The sequence below is a fragment of the Corvus hawaiiensis genome, chromosome 3 (assembly GCF_020740725.1).
Source record: "Corvus hawaiiensis isolate bCorHaw1 chromosome 3, bCorHaw1.pri.cur, whole genome shotgun sequence".
Classification (NCBI taxonomy): domain Eukaryota; kingdom Metazoa; phylum Chordata; class Aves; order Passeriformes; family Corvidae; genus Corvus; species Corvus hawaiiensis.
The window spans coordinates 60,034,853-60,059,468 of NC_063215.1; the positions used below are offsets into that span (position 1 = coordinate 60,034,853).

The 24,616-nt window shown below is 39.9% G+C and overlaps 1 protein-coding gene across 2 annotated transcripts in view; it reads left to right on the forward strand.

The window, feature by feature from the left end:
- Positions 1-24,616, forward strand: part of MTHFD1L (methylenetetrahydrofolate dehydrogenase (NADP+ dependent) 1 like) — a 148,801-nt gene that overhangs the window by 83,082 nt on the left and 41,103 nt on the right. For both annotated transcript variants that reach the window (XM_048298471.1, XM_048298472.1), the window contains 6 exons: positions 51-190; positions 1,966-2,007; positions 3,051-3,151; positions 3,569-3,746; positions 15,598-15,705; positions 17,379-17,531. In XM_048298471.1, the coding sequence (XP_048154428.1) occupies positions 51-190; positions 1,966-2,007; positions 3,051-3,151; positions 3,569-3,746; positions 15,598-15,705; positions 17,379-17,531 (722 nt within the window). The remainder of the gene's footprint in view (positions 1-50; positions 191-1,965; positions 2,008-3,050; positions 3,152-3,568; positions 3,747-15,597; positions 15,706-17,378; positions 17,532-24,616) is intronic.

Consider the following 24,616-nt stretch of genomic DNA (forward strand, 5'->3'; position numbering starts at 1 on the left):
AAAAACATGTTTAATGTGTGGTTTTGTTCTGTTTTTTTTATGTTTAACAGTAACTGAAGCTGGCTTTGGTGCTGACATTGGGATGGAGAAATTCTTCAACATCAAATGCAGAGCGTCTGGCTTGGTTCCCAGTGTGGTTGTCCTTGTTGCTACAGTGAGGGCTTTGAAGATGCATGGAGGTGGGCCAAATGTAAGCTTTTGCACCTTTCTTGGAAAACTCAAGTTGTTGCTAATATTTGAAATAAGTAAAATACCTTGATTTAAGAACTATTTGGAGTAGTCTATGGGGCAGTATTTAGATAACCCTTCTGAGATACCTCGTTATATAGATGTCTCTGAAGTTAATGCTATCACTAAAGCTAAGGCACAAATGAAAGAAGAGGGACGGAAGAGCTCTGAAGTAGTACTGCATCTTGCAGAGCAAGGGAAGTTTGTTGCATGAAAAAAAAAGCTGCAAGATATAGGTATATATACATATTCCTTTCCCTAGCTTTTGAAATAGTAGTTGTAAGTGAACTGAAGTCATCACAGGTTGGGAAATTTGACGGCCAAGGAGAAATGAGACGAGTTCGAGTTGCAGCATGTGAGTGGAAGTAGAGAACATTGTTAGTGAAGGTTTTGAGATTTCTTTCACTCCACTAATGGGTACCCCTTATGTCCTTTTATTTTGCTCCGATTAATTCCCTCAGGGATGCTGAAGTAACTGATGAAATTTTGCAAGTGTTTTCCTGGTGTACCAAGAGTCACCAGTGTATAATTTTCTGTTGTCTGAGCCATGGAGAGACTTTACAGATTAGTGATTGTAGAAGAGCTCCTCAAACGTGTAATCAGATCAGACTCTGCTAGCCGAGCAGACAGACACTTAACTCCTAGGAACACTTTCATCTGCCCAGCATGCTAGAGAGTGATGCTGCCAGGGAAACAGTCACACTGGGTGAAAATACCAGAGCTGTTTCCACAGCCACAAAATTTTAGAATGCATAGTTTCCCTTACAGCTAATCATCTCTAAGAGTTAAAGCTGAGCTACCCTTTTTCAGTCTTTCAGGTTGATATAATGATATCACTATCTATCATTTTAGGCCACTTCTAATGCATGTTTTCTTTATTTTGAATTATAGTTCTCCATCCCTGTCAAGGCATTTATATTTTCACAAGTGTTATCATTCAATCTGGCAAAAATAGGACTTAAATATGTTTTAATAACTGTCTCTATTTCTGTCTCACTTGTGTCCTTAGAAGTTTAAAGCTTTCATTTGTTTACAAATGTGATGCATTCATCACTGAGGCATGTAGAGTACCAGATACTTTTACTGGGAGGTTAACTATAAAATGGACTAATGCTAGAGACAAAAGTGAGTAAGTCTGGTGCCTGAGATTGATGTTATGTGGACCTTGGAGACTCAGTATAGTACCCCAGTACCTTGGTGATGCACTTTGCATGTATACCTTTGTGCTTTCCAGCAAATTACTTGCATGCCGTTCCTTGCCATGGGCAGTAATTACAGACACTCAGAGATGATGTTCTTGTGTGTTGCTGTTATTTCTTCAGCTGTTGGAAGTTGCTGCCTATTGTCTTTGCACTGCTGGTGTGTTGTAACAACATGTAGAATGAGATCCAGCTGCCTCCCCTGGTAGTCTTTTGCAACTAATTGCCGAGGCAAGACCCGTATCTTGCTACCCAAATACAATAGGAAGTGTTGCTATTCTTTGTGTACTGGTGCAACTGGAAATAAAATAAATTTTGTACTATTCATAAGCTTATGCTTTGTCTTAGGAGGTAGTTATTTATTCTCCTTATTATGGGGTAGTGGGTCTGGTTGCTGCAGTCAGGCTGTGATGTGTGCACTGGTGTGTGTCAACTGGCAGTAGAGAAAGCAAGCAAAATTGCACTTCTGACCCTTTAGGGTTATATGACAAGTATCAATCTCTGATGACTTTGACTGTTTATTATTACCTGATCCCAGGTAACTGCTGGTGCCCCCTTGAAGAAAGAATACACAGAAGAGGTAAGAGGAACTGTTGTAAAACTTAAGAGAGGTTTCTGTTTAAAGGAACAAAATAATATGGTGTACAGAGAATCAGAACTTCTCTTTGCCCTGGCTGGTTAGTGTGCACAGCTTCAGGTTTGACAGCAGCATGCTCTAATGCTGACATTCAAGTGAACATCTCTAACAGGCATTGCCACCTCATCTTCCCTCAGCCTCTTTCTGTTACCCTTCTTGTGTGTATTATGTGTGTGATTGCATGATGGATTGTAATGGGGAACTGAAATAGCTGAAAAATAACCTTTTTTCAGTAGTTTTTGCAAGACCACTAAGTTTTCAGACTGCTCAACACACAAGCATTTATAGAAGCAAAAGAGCAGAGTGGTGTAGGGGTCAAGAACACTCCCTGAAATTAATGATAGCATAACCTGTTCATTAAACAACAAGTTTAATATGTTTATGCTTCACATTTGGGGTGGGATGCCACTCTTCAAACGAAGAGTGAGTTCTGCTGGTTTGTTTTCTTTGTCACTTCACTTCAGACAAATTTTTTTGCTTGTATGAGGCTAAGCATATGTGTTTTGTTACAATTAAGACAAGGCCTACAAAGTGTGACGTAAAAGAGTAAATAAGGAAATCCAGTAATGTGCTTTTATCTGGGTTATGTATGTGTACATATGAACTCTGCATCTAACACATCTGTATATTAAACCCCACCCCACTACTGCAGTCTGTTTATAAACCTTGCAAACAGCAGACTGAAACCTTTCACAACCACGACAAGCAACCAGTCATCAGCTGCACCATCTTCCTGTGTCTCAGAAGAGAGCAATGGTTTCATGTACAAGTTTTGGACACTGCTTAGTTACTTAAATATGTCTGATGTTTATTAATTGGAATGAGAATTAATAAGTGCCAGAATACTTTCATCTGGAAGCATTTCACTTGCCTGCAACTGTCATGATCAGCACTGTTTATGTTCTCTTAAATTTATGGAAAATTCTTTGGCTGGAGAAGACTTTATGTATCTTACCATTTCCATTAATTTTTATTTAATTGCACAGAACCTCCAGCTGGTAGCTGATGGCTGCTGTAATCTGCAGAAGCAGATTCAAATTACTCAGCTCTTTGGAGTTCCTGTTGTGGTTGCTCTAAACGTCTTCAAGTAAGTCTGTTCTTTCATTACTCTTGTGAATGAATACACAGTTCAAATTTCTCACTTTTCTTGGTTTTTAAATTATTCAATTTGGCATGAACAAAGAAGCTATTATAGAATTTCCTTTCTTCATCATGAATATAAAGATATTTAAGTCCTTAGCTTGTTCTTAGGGTGTTAAAACCAACAAAAAAAGTATATACTATTATGGAACTGATAATCTTCCGTGTTAATTAGCTATAACAGTTACAAAGTTTTCTTGAAACCCATAAATACATATGCTGTATATAAATGCATTATGTATATGGTATGATTTCTAGATATATCTGCTTTGCCACTACTGATGGTAAAATAAGGCTAAGTTTATAAGGTTATAGAAGAGAACTAATGAAACAAAATAATGAGACAGGACTGTTTGGTTGGCAGAACTGACTCTCCAGCTGAGGTTGATCTGGTGTGTAAGATTGCAAAGGAGTCTGGAGCATTTGATGCTGTGCCCTGCAATCACTGGTCGGCTGGTGGTAGAGGAGCAGTAAAATTAGCTCAAGCTGTGGAAAAGGCAGCCAATCAGAAAAACAGTTTCAAATATCTCTACAGCTTGGAGGTAAGATTTCTTTTCTTTCTTTTTTTTTTTTAATGAATGCATTCTGCATCAGAGTTGGATTTAAAGCAAGAAGAACATTGAGAACATTGAAACGAAGTTATCCAAAATACTTGGAAAGGAACTTGCCTTGGTTTAAGATCACAAAAGCTGAGGAGAACAAGCAATCTGTGGCTTGTCTAATCAGAGAGCAGGATACTCACTGGTAATAATCATTACTTAGTGCATTGAACGATACTTCTGATACTTTCATGTTTAACTTAAAAGTATGTATGCAGATGGAACACTCACCTGCTGTTTTGGAAGACTTCTCCAAAGATCTCACAGTCACGGTATTTGTCCTGTCAGTCGGTTAAAATGAGTTATAGTTGCTGTCTCACAGTCACAGGTGTTGCACCAATAGTTGTGGCTTCCTGAAGCTGGGGCTTTGTGGCTAATTTGCTTAGCCCTTAGATAACCCAACAAAGGAAAGCGTGGTCCAAGTTTCAATCCTATGTCTGCCAGAGTTAGTGACTTTTTCCGTGTCTGTTGGAGGCTGTTACTGCAGTTGTCTGCAAGGTAACATCACAGCATTGTGAGTTGTCAAGAGGAGCTTGGACCCCTGGGAGCATTGGAGGTGCTAGGGTACCACTGTGCTGGCAGAACATTTGGAGGGACATATTGCCAAGAAGGTTATATAAATGATTTCTCATGGCCTTCCTGGCTATCCAGATGTGGGTGGGTTTAAATCTGAACAGCCAAACAGACTTCTCTGGCTCTGAGGAAGCCCTTGTCAAGTTTCAGATCCTGTGCCCCAGTTGACCATGCTACTTAAGTTTCTTTAGAAAATGTTCGAATGCTATTTTTTAATAACAGAACCTCAGCTTCATTCTTTAAAATGGCTGGAAGTTCCTGTTTTGATTCTTCTCTCCAGCAAAAAGTTCAGTCTGAGGTAGGTATGCCCTACTGTCAAATTTCATTCTCTCTTCTCCTTGATATGCACCCCGTATCTGTTGCACCCATTTTATTTTTACTTTCCACCTCCCCCGCTGTTTTACAAAGTGTCAGTAATCCAGCCAACCCCTGTCAGTGTTAACCACTGCCTTGACAGAATGGATGGACATATGTTGGGAATATTACTGCTGCAGCATCTATTCAAGGCATTTTGCCCGTGCAACAATTTTACAGCTGAGAAATGGACCATGTATATGCCTTTCTAAGTTTGTCTCTACTGAGATGCTCTGAAAACTGAGGCTATCATCTTATGGGACTTGTGTAATTAAATGGGGAAAAAATTTCTTTGAGAAATACATGTAATAGTTTTCCCTGCTGGACACTTGTGTTACAGGGATAGCACATTAGCCTTTGAGAAGGCCCATATTTAAGCTCTGATGTTACTATACACTATGTAGCTTACAATTTGGTGGTATGAGTGAGTAAAAAGGATTGGTAGGGGTGGACTCTGCCTCTAAAGAAAATCAGATTGATTTCCACTTTAATGTCTTTCCCAGACACATCGTTTTGTGCTGTGTTGCATAAGCAGCATGATCTTAAGCACAAAGGGAATGAATCACATCCTTACATCAACTTAATATCCCGTAACTTCACACAAGTATTGTAAGCCTCAAAAATAAGTTGAAGGGATTTTTTAAAAACATATAAAGATTTTTAAATACTGTAAAAAAGTACCTTCAGGCCAACAAAAACAGTAAAGTGTGAAGTTCAGGCTTCTGTTTCATCCTTACTGTGCAAAGGATGGGGACTGAAGCAGTTGGAAGTAGGAGAGTGAAACAGCAATGCTGTCACTTTTACAGTATGTAGGTCAATTGGTTACTAGGCTCACAGAGAAGTGAAGGAAAGCCACCTCTCCCAAATAAGCCTGCCCTGATTTCTTTTGTTGTTGTAGCAATTCTGAGGTGCAGTTTCTACTGTTCAAAGGGGCAAAATAAAGAAATTTAAGGAAGATAAAAAGCAGTAAAATGGGATTCAGACAGGTTATTTTCCCCCTCATTGTGCCTAAAGGGGATGTAAGTGAAAGGACATAGTTCCATACCTCATCTGATTGTCAGATTTGTCCAGTTACTTGAATAATATTGAGTCCTGGTTGCCTCAAGTTTCATGGGATTTGCTGTGGCTTTTTTTTTTTTCTGTTTTCTTTCCCTTTTGGAAGGTCAAAGAGGGGAAATACTCTGCATAAAACCACTACCACTTCATTCATATATCTATCTGTCATCATGAAATTGCTCTACTGTTCCCTTTACTCCATGTCTCCATTTAATCCTTTGATGTCTATGCACCTTGTTTTCCTGTCTGGAAAACTTCATCAGAATTTGCTTCCAGAACTGGCTATAATTAGAAAAATTTCCAACAGCACAGACCACTGTAGCTGTAACAGGTTCATTCAATATTTTGATCTTTTGTTAGAAAGCATCACTCAGGTTATTAAAAAAAAATAAGCTTCAAACCCTTACATGTAAAACGGGTTTATATACTTTTTTCTAGTTAGAACAAACTTTGAAGTAAACTTTTTATTAGTGTGCAGTCAGACATATAATTAGATGATAGTCCAGGTCAAGTGGGCTCTCTTTGTTTCATTTTTTTTCCAAATGCATTGATCTCTGCAGTGCTTTATATAAATTCCAAATGCATCTTTGAAAACAAAAGCTTCCTTGAAGGATATTTACAAATGTGTGTAGTGTGAGAAGAACACTAGAAGAAGGTATTTTCTAGATCTGACAAATGCTGGTTAAGAGTTGAGAATCAGCTTTTTTTTCCTGAATCCTGAGGTATGTTTATGCATTTATACCATCTTGTCCAGTGTTACCTGAGCATGTGCCGAATGAGCAATTTTAGACATTGGACCCAACAGGGTTGTGTCAGTTCAGGACTCAGGCTCTGCTCCTGTTCAGTATCATAGCAAGCTAGTCTAATTAGAAGACTGTGCTAATTTTATTCCTTGAAGCATCTCATTTGGTCTCTTTAAATGTCCTTGAGTGTCATTCCATGACACACTCTTCTGTAGTCCCACTTTTAGATAGCTTTTTGGGTTCTCTTTACTTATTTCTATAAGCAGGCAATCTTTTTATTTATCCTAGTAGCTGATGCTTGTAGTTAGAATTTTTTTAAGTCTTGATTATAGTGTTTGACATTTGGTATAAGGTGAACAAATATTTTGCGGGAGTTGAAATGAGAACAGAATAGGTCATATATGGTTTTGGGAGTGCATATGTGTGGCAGTAATTTCATGGATCAAATCCATGACCTTTGACAAGTAAATACTGCACCATTGCCACTGTAATATTGTAAGAAAAGGATGTAAACAGATAGAGTGCACTATGAAATGCTTACAGTATTAGGAATTGCACAGGGCAGGGGGGTGGTTCAGGAGCAAGGATGAGTCTTCATATCATAGACTTCAGAGTTTTTAACGTAGCTGAAAATATTATTGGCAGTAATTGAAGTAAATACTACAGTATTGTGTGGTTCAGTATGGATTTCTTTCCCCTCTGCACAATAACCTCTCTTAAGTAACTGTTGAGTTGGTTTCTTGCAGAGTGTTTCTCTTCAGTATTTGAAGGATGGGTTTGTTTAAAAGGCCTCCTGAACTCTTTGTGAAATCATCTGTGGCGGTTTATTTTAATATATATTCTTGCTACATATGGAAAATATCAAAATATCAATCCTCTTATCACTGTTGACTTCCCTTCTGGGTTCAGTTTTCTTGAAGTATGAGTCTTTAAGTTGCAGCAGAAAGCTATTACTCAAAATAAAGTTGACTGAACCATTAAAAGTAAGTTTAGATAACTAGGGGGAGGAAAGGAGAGAATGGAAACGCATCCCATTCCCAAATTTCTCTGGCTTCAGTGCCTGTTCTTGGTCAGGAGAAGGGGGGAAGCTATATTCCTCACTAAGCATGCCTGTTGAATAAGCTGCCTTCACTACCATGGTCTCCTCTCTTCTGCTATGGTGAACTCTCCCTTGACTTAGAGCAGCCCTCCTCGACCTGGGGCAGGAAGCATAGGTCTGAAAGAAGGCAGGCATTAGGTTTTTAAGAGATACAGTGCCCCTTCCTTCAAGCAGCTGGAGTGGAGTGGGCTCTTGGGAGATACAAGAAAGAAGGACAGGCATTTGGCATGAGGCAGGATCAGCCTATCTGGCTGGTCTGTGAGTTAGCATTGTCCTCTTGAAAGAATGGCATGGTAACCTGACAAATATTATTGAAAAGCCTCAAATCACCTGATTTATGCTGCACTGGAAAGCTAAAGTGAAAACTGTAAAGGTCAAAAATGGGAGGGAAGGGGTTGTTCCAATCTTCCAAATTTGTTAGATGACACCATTTTTGACAGTGCTATGCCTTTAGCATGTCATGACAAATGAAAATATTTCCAGGTTATACAGTGAAAGTTGATTGCACAAATATTTTGGCAGAGTGCAGTGCATTGGCTGGCCAGCCTGCAGAACAAAGGAGAGCTTTCTCAGCTTGGGACGATCCACTGGGAGCGAGGTTGAGTAGCAGCACTTCTCACGGAGGCATTCAAGCAGTTAGCAGCCTCAGCACTGGTATTGTTCTTCCCCTGCTGGGAGCATAATAATAATTTGGGCAAATCTGGAGCATCTGAGTCCAGAGTTTTGTCTGCCCCTGCCTCTGTTGTGCTGTGCCAGTATGGTGTGGGCTGTCACTTATCTCATTTCTTCCAGTCTTCGCTTCAGCTGTCACAGACAATGGGTCACTCAGAGGGGTCTAAGGGTAGCATCAAAACAGAGCAAACTCTGCCAGCAGCAGTTCTCTGTGCATTATTTTCTCTTCCGTCCTCTGGCCATGGTCTCCAAAAGCGAGAATGGGCTGTGAGTAAGGAAGGAGGATGAGCCCCATCAGTGGAGGAGAAGGCTCCTTGGTGCACGTACTGGGAGAGGAGGAGCAGCTCGAAGAGAAAGGCACAGTTAAGAAGGGCTCATGGGGCCTGGGTTTGAGGATGCCAAGCTTCAGGGGAATGTCCCAAGGCAGAGTGTTTCTTATGGTTTGTAAACTTCTCATCTATTGAAAAGATGAGGTGAAGGAGGTGCCAGGGGTATTTTCTGTTTCCTCTGCTAATACCATGGAGTCACTAAGCTGTGAAAGCCATCCATCATGTGTCTGCCATCACACCAGCCCAGCATACCTCTGCTCATTTGTCTGGAAGCATAGCTTCTGTGTTCTTCTCTGTACAGCATGGAGTTCAGTCACGTGTGGACCTAATGGAAAGTCCTTAAGTACTGCTGGGCTGGGAGTAAATAAAATTATGTATGCTCCTTACTGAAACTTTTCCTAATAATTGATGGCAAACATTTCTCACCTTGAAATGCAGGCTGTGCTGCCCTGCAGCGTATGCTAGGCTTTAAACTATTTTCCCCCTCCCCTCTACTGCTGGTAAGACATCTAGCAGTGAAGCCACATCAAAGAGGAATTCTTTGGGCTTCATAGGGCTGTACCACCCACTCCTCCCACGCCCATCAAAGAGATTTCTGTGGAGTCTGGACACTTGTTTCACTGAATTGGGTGTTCTAGGGTTGGAAACTGTCTTTCTGCCACTCCATCTCTTTATTTGTGGATGTAGGCTCTTGACAGCACTGTACTTTTATGTTTGTTTTCATTATTTCCCTGTTCTTTGCATGAAGCAATTTTCTTAGGCACAGCTGTGGTTCCAAAGGTGGGGAAATGCAAACCAAATCTCTAAAGGCCACAGGCTTAGGTGTTGATTCACAAACTGTTTAACTTCACTGAAAATGCTTTTTCACAAATTAAAAAACAAACTCTTGTCCTGTGTCAGCAAAGGAAGAGGAGTGCTAAAGACTTGGAAATCCTTTTGTCAGCCACAGAACTTCTGGAAACAGAATACACAGATACTTTAATAAATGCATTTTTATTTTATCCAAGGGAAAAGCTAGGAGTTCGAATGTGCAGCGTCAGCTATTGTTTTAGCACTGCACTCTGTCACCCCACACAGCACCTTCAGCCATACTCCCATCATGTTTTCATTTGGCAGCCTTCCCAAGAAGAGGAATGAGTGATGTCTGCATACTGTTTCACTTAGCCAACCAGCGATTCTTCTTTATTGCTTTCAGTGAATGTGTTAGGTTAAAAAAAAAGTGCCACTGCCTAGAATTTTGAATTATATTAAGAATTTCTGCTAAAACACAAACAGCTGGATAACAGTAAGACCAGAGGTTGTCACCTTATAATTAAACTGGTGATGTCATAATTAAAAATAGGCATTGAGACTAAAGTGAATGTTAAAAGTACTTGAAGTATTAAATGTGTAAGTTACAAGTGAATAGTGCTTCTGTGTATTCTCTGGTTAAATGCATGTTTTTTCAACAGAATCTTAGTTTTGTTGGAGAATGAAGTAGTTTTAAGTATTTATGTTGTGTAACTGTGAAAAGATCCTGTCAAACAGTGCTGCACTGATGGACACTCACTTATGGTACTCAATTTGAACTAGATAATACCAGGGCTTCTCTTAGAAGTGTAGCTTAGCTGCAACCTAGTGGAATGTAGTATGACTAGGGACTTAGTGCTGTTGTCTCTGGCTTTGCAGAGATGTGTTCTGTTGGTGAGGAAGTCAGGAGGATGTTTAAAAGCAGAAGAAATGAAGGAGGAAGGGAACAGGGGTTGTTTTCAGCAGTCTCAGGGACTGTCTGTGGGGAGTTAAAAAGATTAACTCCTTTCTCCAGTAGCTAAAGAGCTTAAAAAAGTCAGGTGTCCAAATTAGGATGCAAAAGATGGAAATCTTGAGCATAGTCTCAGATGAGATCCCTGGTAATGTGCATGCTTTGTTTCACTTAATACTGACTTTTGGCAGCAAGACTGATTTCAGGAATCCCAGCCAAGGTGTGTGTCCCTGCCCCAACTCGCTTTTTCTGCTGGTACATTTCAGTGCTCAGATTTGAACAGTTTGAGCAATTCTTCCTGCTTCGCATGGGCTTTGCCTTTATGATAAGGTGGATGTGTGAACTGATATGGGTTGCAATAGGGATATGTTTTAGCCTGGATCACTTTCTCTGGTATGTGCAGCTGCATAAACAGTGGTGCTGCCTCAGTTGCACTGGCACATGGGTGAGTGTGAGCAGCAGAGGAAATGAGGATGAAAGGAGGATCTATTGTAGTTGGTCTGCTGTCCATGGAAATCCTTATCAAGTACATGAAAAAATGATAATCTGAAGTCGGCTGTTAGAAGTGAAGGAAGATATGAAGAGTGAAGGAAATGTGAGAAGAGTTTAGCATAAATTAAGCACTATTAAATTATGTTTTGGTGAAACCATTGCTTCAATAGTAAGGGAAGAAAGAAGATTGTGTAATAAACAGCACCACTTCGCACTAGTATCATGTCTTGCAAGTGAGATGCCACTGGAAGTGGCAGTATGGCTGGATGATAACACTGGTATGATTTCATCTTAGATAATCAATACAGCCTTGGGGATGACAGGCTCTCATCTTTATCAGTGCTGATTTCATGCTTTATTCATTCTCTATCAAGTAATGAAATGTACAGCTACACAGATACTGTTTTTGTGAAAGCAGTTTGTGCTTTAGCACTTGTTATGCTTCAGCCTAGGAGATAATCCTGTTTATGGTGTGGGTGCCTGGCAGCCTCAGCAAGCACGTGTGTTTGTGCTTGCCTCAGAAGCAGCATATGCCTTTGGTAGCTCTAAATGTGTGAGATTTCAGAAGTGCACATTCTCTCTGGCAGGACTGGCAAGATTGGTTGTTTCTGAGAGAAACCTACTGAATTGTCAGCAGATATACTGGGCCACACAGATTGTACTGTGTGGCCCAGTAGCATCTTCTCATATTCAATGTAAATTTACAGTAAGTATTTTATGTTACCCTTTTCTCAGGAAGCTAACATTGAATTTGGAACGAATTCTCTGAAGCTGCCATAATTCCTTCAGCATTAGTACTAATACATAGTTGCATATCTGTAAAAGTCAGGTTTTATCTAAATCCATACTGTCTATTGTCTATCTGTCACCTAATTGTCGCCTAAGTGTTGTGCAACAGTCACAACTTTACCTAAGGGAACTGAGAAGAGGAATAGCTTTTATTGTTGATCCTAAATCTTTCATGCTTTTGACACCCGGGACATTTTACAACTTTCCTTCTCACCCTAGCTGTCCAGATGGCAGAGGTGCTGCGGAATCAAGTTTCTGTTGATAGGGGTGCATCAACACACACCATTCAGATGTGGCTTTTCATCCTCCTTTCCTTAAGACTGTTTTGCTGATGGCCTGACAACGGTTGCATCAGCATGGCTGAGGGTGCTGCATTGGAGTTTGCTAGTAGGAATGAACAACTGGTTCAGGAATTTCCTAGGCCATTGTAAAAAATTCTCAGACAAAAAAAAAAGAGATGTTTTCCTGCTTCTGGCAAGGATGGGGTTAATTTTTGCAGTAGTTGGAAGGGAGCATGGCCAGGAGGTTATTCTATACTGTGTCACATCACTGCTGGGGAAAAGGAGTTGCTTCATGGGAGAAGGGATTCCTGGAGGATCTTTGTGGGCACACTGAACTGGAGAGTACCATTCCCAAACCACAACAGATACGAAATTACTCTTTTTTTAAAAGTATCTGAGATATGTATTTTCTGCTGGCAGACATTTGACTAAAGTATATAAGGCACAAATAGGTAGTTGACATGATTTTTTTTTTTTATGGATAAGTCTGGTATCAGCTGGAGCAAAAATCCAGCTTAAAACAGCCTAATGATTTAGTTACTTGTGCAATGAGTCTTATTTTTTAGCCCACTTCTCCATGTGAATTAGCATTGTTGCTACATATGGTGTATGTCTTTGCCCATCAGTGATACTATTTTGATAGTGAAGTGCTGAATAATCAACAGTTTTGTTGAAAACCTTAAGCTAAACAAGGGTCTTGTAAACATCCAGGCTTCTGCTGTGTAAAATGTCTCTTGAATTAGTAGAACTTCTTTTCTGTTAAATACCATTATGACACTTCCAAGCAAAATGAATTTTTATTTCTCGTGTAAAGCAATAGGTGTTTTTAGTGTGGAAAACATTTCTTTAAATTAAAGTGAAGTTTCCCGGCACTATTACTTGATAACTGAAACACAGGAAACTTTTTAGCTTGAAATGCCCTGTTACACTGTGATTCTAAACAGATAATGCCTTAAAAGTCCCACTAAATACTAGGAAACAGGTGGATCCTTAGCATGGTGTAGTGTACTCCTTTCCCTACTCCTGAAACTTCAGGAAGGAAGCATATCTGAGAGTGTGTTAATGTCTATAGCACATCTGTGCCTTCCTGCTGGTTTCTGTCTGAATTTGGCTCAGCCAGGACTTGTCTTGCCTCTGCTGAGATTAAATAGGCTCAAACTCTCCTCTAACACCACGCACAAATTGCCTCACCTGTTTGTGTGCACAGGCCTGGCAAAAACATGACAGTGTCAGGAAACCACTTTTTTTTGCCATTCACACTCACACAATTCCTTCCCCAATCGTGATTCTTCTGAGGTTACATTTGCAAAATCTGAGGTGTGGGTACCGACCCAAGAAGTATCTGAAATTCTAGTAAAAGGAAAAACAAACCAGGAAAAAACCCCAAACCATAAATCAACAGGGATATGGTTTGACTGTCCAGCTCAGACTCAGTCATGCAAGACACTGCACATATGCCAGGAGAAGCAGAGTGCCACCACTGTCATTAAAGCATTCTCCTGTGATGTTAGCCAGAGCCCTGCTGGGCTTCTTTTGGAAAATACGGCTATGGTCATTGGAAGGGGGCTGAAGGTGCAGTAATTATACTGCTGTCAAATTAGGTTGAAATGTTTTGACACAAATGCAAGTTGAATCTAAATGTCCATCTCCATCTCAATGAATTTACTGAGGTTTAAGCAGAAAGCTGTTAGTTTCGATGTTGGCTTGCTGACAACAGGGAATGGAATGCCTTTTGCCTTTCCATTTGCCATTGCTGTTAGTCCTTGACTGCAAGCAAACAGCACCCAAAAGGCAAATTAACAGACATGTTTTGCATTTCTCCCACTGTGTTGAAAACTGCCATGGATATGAACGTGTTTAATAATCACCCTGAGACAAGTTTCATCTCGTGATGGCTGTCCATGGCACTAAGTATTCCATTCAGCTTACTGCTGCCAGGAATTATACCCAGGATATTTGCAATGTGCTATCTCCAATCCTGATTAGATTTTTTTGCACTGCTTGGATTCCTGTAAAAAGCCTGATGTTAGGAATGTGATATTATTCCACCCAATTAAGGTGCAGTAATTGTATAGTGAGCATGTTCAGAGAGTGTCTTGTGAAGCTTCTTTAAACCTGTCTGAAATTTCAGATCTGAGGGAGGATTTTATCTGAGCCTTAGCTTTTAACTGCCTTATATTTAAGGTACTTGGAAGTCTGGTGAGATTCTTTTCTTGTGATGCCTCTGTTACTGGAGTTCTTTATTAATGTAAGCCTTAATTTTTCTAAAATTCAGTCATAAATACAAAAAAGGTTGATCTGACACAAACCCTTCAGCTGATGTATCTTTGCAGAAAAAGAACTACTTCCAGACAGGCATTGCAAAAATGTGGTTAACTGTGGAACTTCCTATAAATGCCCCAGATAGAGTTCGTTATTCACAAATTAATTAATTTTTTGCCTTTGTTAGAATAAAATGAAACACTTCTATTTTGTGTTCTGGTGCTTTTTGTATTGCTTGAGATTACCAAGTCTTCCTCCCTAAGTGATATCTCTGGATTTTGTTTAGCACTTCTTCCATGTGTGTTGTTAATTAAATATGCTACAAGTTACTGATGAAATATTCCCTTTAATATTGCACACATCTCTGGCCATCTGTAGTCAGCACTGAATTAGCTGAACTGGTGGTAAGATCCCTCCTCCATCATCCTGTTCCTATTGAAAGAAGTCAGAGAACGACTTGTTTGAAGTAGGCTGGAGGAGTCACACTTGCTGTCTCCTCGGTCATTAAAAACAAAAGGAAAGAGAACAAGGAAATAGGAAAGGGTTGTTTAAATGCACAGAAATGATGGCACAAAAAGTAAGTGCCTGATCTGACCACAAAAAACTTTCTTGAAAATCTGTTAAGGGTTTTCTGACAGACTGAATGTGAGAGTCTGCATCTGCCTTCAAATAGAAGTCATGAAAGCAGAACTTGTCCAGTTCAAGCTGAGTAATGTGATGTGAATACTCTTGGAGACTGGGATTGAACTTAGTGACTTGAGGTTTCAAAATGAATTCTAGAACGCTTTCACTTTTTTTTTTTTTTAAGTGTCCAAAGTGTCCAATATCAAAGCTACAATTAAAATATGCATGTTAGAAAGGAGAGGAGGTGAGAATAATAATAAATAAAAGAAAATCACAATCAAAGGAGCAGTGATGGGTCAGGAATTTTCTCCTAGAATTCCTTGCTTCTCAGAGGATCATTCCCTGGCTACCTCCTACCTTGCCTTGTCCACTGGTTGTGTCGGCTGTCTTTATTCTGGAATGAAACTTTTTTGTCTAATGATCCCTGTTAACCCAGTGGAGCTTGCTTCCTCCTACCTGCAGTGTGAGTTAGCTCTTGATTTTTTTAACTAGATGGCAGTAATTTTCTTCCCCCACTTCAGGCTCATGTTATCAACTCTGTAATCCACAAATTGTGCAGCTTCCAAATGATGGAGTAGCTGAAATCACAGCTGTTAATTCCTGTACCTGTAGCTGCATATCATATCCATCACCAGTGCTCTTTACTTTGTCTCATGCTTTAGCAAGCCCATTTGACAAGGATGAATCTAAATGAGAGATTCAGAGATCTCACTCAGCAAACAAGATCCTAGTTTCTCTTGGCTAATGTTCATCCTTGTATTATTTCCTTGTCTCTGCAGCTTCCTATTGTTGAAAAAATAAGGATCATTGCTCAGAAGGTGTATGGAGCTCAGGATATAGAGTTGTCTCCCACTGCGCAGTCACAAGTTGATCGTTACACCCAGCAGGTAAGAACACCAGAGAATTACGAAGACAGGCACTTGCTGGATGCGAGTCTTGGGAAACCTCAGGGTGTAAAATGTTCTCAGACCAGAACATTAAGTCAGGCTTTGCTGAAAGGCATGAGCTTACCCATGGTGCTGAACTGTGGAGGTCAGTATGGATTGGTTTAGATTCCATAGAACAGAATGGTTTTAACCTTGAAAGCGATCTCCTGTGAGATATGAACAGCATTCAGAATACTTCTGAGATTGTCCATGAAACTGTACTTTCTATGTAGTGTGGTAATTTTGGGTTACTCTCTTAAACGTGGTAACTGCATATCTGCAAAAGTTGCAGCTAGCAGATACAACCAATTTTAGCATATGAGTATTCATTTGTGCCTGCAAAGAAGGGTTTGCAAGCACAGCAGGACCTGTGCACAGCTATGCACATTGATGACAAAGGTCCCAATATTTGTAAAATCTTTTGATTTCTTTCTGTTCCTATTATTTTCAAGGAGTTGTGAGTACTAGAACATGAAATAGATCACCTATCCTGAAGCATGTGGGAGCATGTTACAGTTTGAAAAGTTTTGAGACCACGTGGAGAGGTGAATGTGGTTTTTGTAGTGGAATGGCTTCTGGATATAAATGTGGCTGGAGACTTTCTGTCAGAAAGTAGAAACTATGGACAATATATTAAGGAAAATCCCGGAATAAACTTCAACAACTTGGTCAGACAGGCAGAAGTGTAGCCATCTTCCCTATAATGCAAATGTCCTAAGAATTAATTTGATTTTTCTAAATGGAAAAGATTACTTAGTGTGCTTGGAGAAAAATAATCCATGCCTTTATTTTTTCCTGCTGTGATTCTTTAATCCATTTTTTAGTCTAAATGTTAGTAGTGTTAGGAAATATTTTCACAATGTCATTAAAGGGTTGTCAGCAGTGGGTGGCAGAGACAATTCCCTGAAGCACTGCCTCTCCTCCTGGCCTTGTGAACTGGCCCTGTTTGTCAAGGAATTGAACAGAAGAGTAGAAGGTGCCTGACTCAAGATTAATCAATAACTTGGAGACAAATGATGGGGGGAGAGCTGCTGGGGCACTTTTCCTGATTTTCTCCCACATTTTCAGTAACTAGTACACTGGCATTAGAGAAATGGGTGCCATCACCTCATGCAGTTTTTGTTTTGTTTAAAAACAAAGGAAAGTAACATGATTACCATCTGCGTTTACCCCCAAGAAGCCATTACTACCCTTAGAAAATTTTGGACTCTGAATCCTGGTCTCAAATTGGTGTCAAACTAGGTCATAAGAGCCCAGAGGGAACTGCTGTGCTAGATTTTTATTAAGTTGGTACAGGTTTTATGTGAAGTGAGGTACCTGTTGTGGACCCTTTCTGAAAACAGCACACTTTAGCTGTTGCATAGGCAACTTTTGCACCTAACTGTAGGTTGAGAACCCACTCTAGAAGCTAGGTATCACTACAGCCAAGTCTCTGGCAACAGAGGCCTGAGGTGAGAGAGAATAACATGTATAAGACCATATTCGGCCCACTTCTGAGTTATTAGCTGTTACCAAAATTAACTATTGCTACGTGGGCTTTAGGGTTTCCAGAAGATACTGATAACAAAACAAAAACATAATGTGTCTTTACTGTGAATTCAAAAACATTTTTTTTTTTTTCCTTTTTTTGTTAGGGATTTGGAAACCTTCCCATTTGTATGGCAAAAACTCACCTATCCCTCTCCCATCAGCCTGAGAGGAAGGGTGTTCCCACTGGTTTCATTTTGCCGATTAGCGATGTGCGAGCCAGCATTGGAGCTGGATTCATCTACCCTCTGGTAGGAACGGTGAGTGCAAAGTATTCTACTTGATAACTCCCCTTTGACCCAGCTTGAGAGGGAAGTGCATTTCCTGTTTGTATCTAAAAATAATGTGTAGAACCATGTGAGTTCTTGTTTTTGTATAATAATCTTATCCTCAAACTTTTCATAGCTCTATGCTGATAGGAAAAGATAATCAAGAAAATGCCATGTCATGTAAGAGCTTTGACTGTTGGGTCTGAGAGAATGGCTCTTGCTGTTGTTTCTGTTGCTGTTGTTTTTAGGTTAGTCTAGGGTATTTAGGCACCCTAATGCTGCAGAAAAATGAATTTACTTGTCCATTGCCTTTTCTTATTCAAATTGCAGACCATAAATAACTAGTTAGATATTTGTATTCTAAATTTTAAATCTTTCCTCCATCGTTACAAACAATTTTAATGTATTTAGATTAAAGGACTTGTGCTGGGGAATAAGCTTAAAATAAGTGCTCTTCAGCTGATGAGCCTGATCTGCTCCCAGTCTTTGTGAACATCACTACTGGTCCTGTAAAACTAACTGAAGAAATAATAGCACATTCCTTCTCCTTTTTTAGAGATTTAAACTATGAGGTGCTAAAAAGAGGCAATCGTCATCCTTTCTTCCTACCCGTCCTTACAAGTACAGACTAGGATTCGGAAGCTCCTGATACTTTCTTCCCTTACAGGCCTTATCAAAATAGCTGAGAAGTGAGTTGGCTCATGCCTTCTGCCAACCACGCACATCTTAATCCAAACAGCAGCTGAACTGCATCTGACATCTCGTAGCTAGAGTTATTACTTACATGTAGCTGATTCATGGGATGGTGCTAGAGAAGGGATGCAAAAGCCATTGCATTTCCGGAAAGAGTACTCTCCCAATGTTATCTCATCTTCCCAGAGCACGGCCTGATTTCCTTGTGTAGCAGTACACTTAGGAAAGGTTGAAAATTTCTAATCTATTGTTTTGAATTCCCTCTGAAACAATCAAGTGTTTGAAACAAGGAAGGAAGTACTTTCTGACCAGGAGGGTTCCTGGAGTTCAGGAAAGTGTGTCACTTTAAGTCACTGGACTTGGGGATATGCTTTCCTTCTGCATGACCACATTATGCACATCCACCAGAAGCAGAGTGCAGCTGTGTATTTAAATTGTGTAAGACCAAATTCCAATTACTGGTGACAGGATAAAATTTGTCAGAACTTCTAGTATCTCCTTCATGGCCTGGATTCAAGTTTGCACTGCAAGTTGTGTGTCATGAAGTTATGAGAAGGAGTGCATGTGAGTAATGGGCAGCAACTAATTCAAATCCATGAGGGAGCTATTCTGTTGGATGTCAGAATGAAATATTCTTGGGTTGAGCTTTGTGAATGAGTCACACCCTGCATGCTTTGCTACAAACTAGCTGCAGTTCGGTGTCATAAATCCGTAGAAACTGTCCATAGGAGCAGTATAAACCAAACAATTTCAAGGATTACCTCTCATTTTCTGTTTCCATTTAGAACCAAAAAATGAAGTTCTTATGAAGGACTTTTTATATATGGGATTTCTTATGGGAGGAGAGTGTAAAAAATACATCTAAGTTAGTTAGCCTGACTTTGGTGAGAGGTTGTATTAGTCATGGAACTTCTCCCATATCCCAAGCTGGGTAGGCAGTATACTCTGTGTTATGTATTCCAAGAGAGTTTGTAGGTGAGGTACTGTATAAACATAAGATCCCCAAGAGGTAAAAATGTAAATACATGGACATCGATCACTGGTTGTTTGGAAAATATTGCTAATGCTCAGGAATGTAATGCTCAGGAATGTGGGACAGAACACTTCTTGGAACCATCACAATTGCTCCAAATCAGAATGAATGAATGAATATGAATATATTCCTAACATCGTTACCACACAGTTCTTTCTTCAGAATTAAATTTATAGCAAGAGGTCTAACTTGCTGCCTTTCAGAGTGGAGACTTGTGATCATCATGAAACAAACTCTCATAGTATAATTGTACAACTACTTTGGAGATCACTTTTCTGATTTGCCACCTTTCAGATTATTTGTGTGCATTGTTGTCAGCAACTAAGTCTTAGGGTTAGTGTTACTTTTTAAGTTGTGCAAGAAGAAATATTTTTGATGTCTGGTTTCAAAACTGAAAGCCTTCCTTTGACAGTGCTCTTACTAATAAAGCTATCTGAAAATGTCTGCAAGAATAAAGCAAGTATAAAAGGGCATGTCCTGAGGGCTTAAGGTGGCTGGAAGCCAGTGCTATGGGTAGAGGGATTACTGAAATCCCAGTGACAGCATATAGTGGAGACATCCAGTCATGACAGTGGATTACATTTCTTTATATAGGAAAAAAAGAAGGAGCAGCATATTTTTTTTTTCCTTCCATTGCTTGCTGGCTAATTGTATTAATGGAGAGGTTCCTTAATGCTTAAGCTGCTCAGAACCTTCTTACAGCTAAGACCTTTTCTGATGGCAGGAAAAAATGCTATTTTTCATTAAAGTTGTAGTGATAATTCTGATGCTAATTAAATGTCAAACTCCATTCTCCAAGCATATTTTTTACTGGGCGAACTTCTTGTATTCTAGCCTGTCAGAATTTATCAGTAAAGCAGGTTGTTAGAGTTCTGCTCCAATGTAATTGGGAAGAGCATTACAAATGAGAGAGATAAGTACTGCTGAAGGATAATAAACTATCTGCAGTAACTAGCATTTGTAGTTTAGCCTTGTCACTAGCACATGCAAAGTAATGAGATTTGTATTTATCCCAGCGCTGATATGCAGTGACTTTTTTTTAAACTAAATATTTAGCATGTTGTCTTCATGTTCTCTAAGCAATATTTGGTTTCTGTTATGGTTGGCTCTGGTTCCCATACAGCATGGAAGTCTTTCCAGGAAAAATGAGCTGGGCCTTATCAGAGGAAATCAGCAGTGAAACAAGAGGTGTATTTAATTAACACTGGCACAGGTTTTATCCAAGTTCTCTGAGACCATGACCCAGAGGGCTACATCACTCTCACAGGTGGACTGTTGACATCATTGCTTGGCTTAACAGAGTGATGGCAGGAAAGCTGCTGGAGTATATGTAGGAAACCAGTGAGGTCATTCACTAGCAATGCTTGGGTGGGGAATTATTAGATTTTTTCTAGTATGTGTGTTTCTCTCCACACCCTCCCAAAAAGCCCTAGCAGTTTGGTGCTTTCTCACATTCAGCCACATTTCCATTGTTCTCTTTCATGTGAGTTGCAAGAATGCAGGAAGGTCATAGGAATAAAATGTGTTGTCTTTTGCCTTTGTGAACTGATGCCACCAAATCACTGGTGCAGGTAATAAATCTGTGTTTGAATCACAGTGAGATTTTTAAGTATGTACTACTCCTCTCCAGCCATGCACTTTCATTTTAATGGGTTAAAGTTACAGGCAAGGTCACTCTGAAAATATGTGGAGCCTTTGGAGTCATGCCAGTTTCCAAATTCTCACAATGAACTGACATCCTTCAGATATCAACATATCTGAAGAAAGGTCAACCTATTACAGAAACATTTTTCTCCTCATGAAGAAAGAAGTTCAAGTCTCTGGAACTAGTGCTGAAACTATATCCTCTGGGAAGGAACTCTTGGGGTGACCCAGTGTAGTTTGAAATCAGTGTATGGGAGCAATAAAGCTCTAGTTCCCTTGTGGGTGAGAGCCAGGATTGTCCTGCCAAAGTATTACCTGGATATTGTAAGAGGGAAAAGACCTTGAAAATAAGTATTTTTATTAATACTTTCAGTAGGAAAATATTGTTCCCTGTTGAATAAATTTCTTCTTTCTTAGTGGTTAAAAGCTTAAGAAGTTTTGAGAGTGTCTATTGAACATAAGCTGGAGTGCAGGCTACTTGAAGTGAAATTGCAGTTCTTCAGTGGTGCATGGTGCCCAGGTTGTCTCCAAACTGTCATTTTGTCACTTCTCTCAGGTGCTTTTATGGGACAGATGAATAATTATTGTTGGATTGCTCAACTCATCCTGATGATCTGTGTAACACAGGGTATGTTTCAAAAACATAAACAATGGTGAGGTTTATATTTGCTTTGTAAAACATTTAGCTTACAGTTCAATTTTATATTGTTTACAAGGGAGTTAAGCTCTGCTAGGTATTCTGATCACTCTTGGTCCAAAAAATGTCCCTGATGTGGCATTTGACACCTGCCTTTGGTGTTGTATAGTTGCTGTGCTGCAGCAGTGGTCAGAGCAGCTAGTTGTGAAAGCTAGGTGCTCACAGCCTCTGTGGGCTGGTTTTGAAATAACTGCAATAAGTGTGTGAGCAGTAAGAGTAAAGGAAAGCCATGAAGTTCAACTCATGTAGGAAAGCAGGTTAACAATTGTTTAGTTCTAAATTGAAAATTGGTAAGAGGGAAAGAAAAGCTGTCCTCTGTTAGATGATGTGCCTTTGTATCTATTATAGTAGGTGTCATCCCAACGAGGGACAGAGGTTTTCTGAGTTACAAAGGGTGCATCATTCCTGTACAGTGGCCAGCTATGCACACGTGGAAATGCTGAATGATAGTACACTTGGTGGAGGCTGATAAATTATTCAGGGTAGGGTTGATGGGCTGGGGGTGACCAGATAGGTATGACTGATGGCTGGAAGTGAGAGTGGGGACAAACAACTTCAGTTTGTTGTGTCTAAAAGCTAGAGGCTGAGAGATTAGTAGGCTGAGGATACTGTAACAACAGGAGATCTACTTCTGGCCCTTGGTGGATTGCATGACGTGGTTGTGATGGTATTGGGTTGGCTGGAGAGGGGAGGGTCTCTGTAGATGAGGCAAAAGTAGACCTAAGTGAATTATTTAGATGAAGGGCTGAGGAAAAAGTTGTAGATTATAAGGGAATGGGATATGTGGCAGCCTTTGCAAACATCCCAGGTGTGTGGACTATGAGGCAGTTAAGATTCAAGGATCGCTATGGCCATTTGTGATCAGAAGATGGGAATAGAAGATTAAGGGCAGGATTGGAAAGATGGGATTGGCTGGAAAGGCAAAAACTGAGAGTTGTATCCTCCAGTGGGAGGAGATACCTGTAAAATGTTTTGAAGACACATTCAAGATGTACATGGAGAACTGGAAGAGGACACTGAGGTAAAAGCCACAAGGGTTAAAGAGATTTGAAGATGGTCCAAAGCATTACTTAAAACAATGACATGATGTAAGATCTGGGCAGGAAGAAGTCATGTGAGTAATGGATGTAGTTACGGGAGAGCAGAACATGCCTTGCTGATGACTAAGGATTTTTTTTAATTGAAGAGGAAAAGAGTAGAGTTTAGCTGGCTTGAAGATATCATTATCATTTCTGCAACTTTTGAAAGTGCATAGAAAAGAACGTTTTTAAGTGATAGAAATGTCCATGTAGTCTGTGCATTTACTGTTTACTTTGTCCATGGAGTCTGTGCATTTACTTTTAAATTGATGTGGATAAGCCAGTGTTTGTTGGAAATACAGAGTAAATATACTTTGCTTTGGATCACTGTACCTCCATGCCATGGCTGTGACACAGGCGTACGGTAAAATACTCTCTTTCAACCTGAAACAACACCCAAAAAACCCCACAAAACAGCTTCTCTTCCTCCTCTGGCATTTAGAAATATCTTGACAGATAATGGAGGCAAGACACTTACTTAGATTCTGTATAGTTCGTGCTGTCTCTCTTGGCTGCTGGTTGTTTGCTAGTAAGCATTATTTAACCTACATCGTAATAATGTACCATATATTGCCTCTTCTGAATGAAACACCACGTTCCATTGCTGGCCAGATTAAATTTGTAGCTTCTTACTGCTTATTCCACCTAACCTTACATTCCTTGAGGGCCAGCACTTGTAGTTAGAGAAATTAATGTGTGGTTTTGCTTTGTTTTCTACTGAGAAAAAAAAAGAAGTTTTGTAGGTGTGTGTGTTATTTCAGTGAATTGAATTGTTGAAGGAAAACCTGTGTTTTGGGGTGGGATAAAATCATTAGACAACAAATCGAAGAAGAAAATAGACCCTGTGGTTTGGTAAGCTATTTCATGCTTAGTTTAGATGAGATTTTTTTCTTACTGCAACCTCCATTATAAGGAATTTCGGTATGACTCTTGTGAAATTATTTCTTTGTATCCAGAGTATCCACTATTTTCCAGAATTATTTTCCCTTCTTACCATATTTTAAGCCTTGTCAGAGAATTTTTTCTATGCAAATGTTTGAATTTGGTTCCAAGCAAAATTAACTTTAGTGACAAAAATCAACCAAATGTATTTGTTGTATCAATCAGGTTTCCTTGGTCATCTTTTCCAAGTATATTTATATTAAATACATCTATAGAAATGTAACATTATGTTCAAGCTCTTAAACATGTCAGTGTTAACCTGAAGTAGTTTATCTGAAAGTAGGTAAACTTAAAACTTACTTACAAGTACAAGAAGTGACTTTCATGTTTCACTTTAGCCAGAAAAAGTTTCACACCGATCCCCTGAAAGTGCATTTTGATTGTCTCCCATCTCTTGTGGGAATTTTACCTAACCTCCTTTGCTTTGCATGCAGAAGGGCATGGAAGGTATGGTGGATCAGAGCTGCTGCAGAGGAATTTCTCAGACTGGTATGCCAGGATCACAAGTGCTTGAGCACATGTTTTCAGTTCAGATGAGCTGACTCGACACACCAGCTCAGGCAGTATGGACTCATTGATCACGGGTAGTGCCTGGCTAGTGGGGACAAGTTTGAGCAATGCTGAACCAAGAGAACTCCTTATGCTCTGGAACAGTTTTGTTCAGTGAGGTTGTGAATGCCTTGCCCTCATCAATCAGACCTGAGAAGTTGTATGTAATGAACTCAGTGCAGCTGTCTGAGGCATGCAGATGCCATCAGTGTAGGCAAATGGGAATCACCTGTAGGGCGCATGGAGCCAAAGGGGCACCTCTGGGAAAGGGTCCTCTGCTCAAGACCTTCAGAGAGTCTGGGAGTCATTAAGATCCCTGCTGTCTGTTCCCGTGAGACCTACCTGTGATCATAACCAGTTTGGTTATGTGTTCTATCTGTTTCATTTCCTTGTCTCTGATTTACAGTGCACAATCCCAGACGAGAATGGATATGGCTGC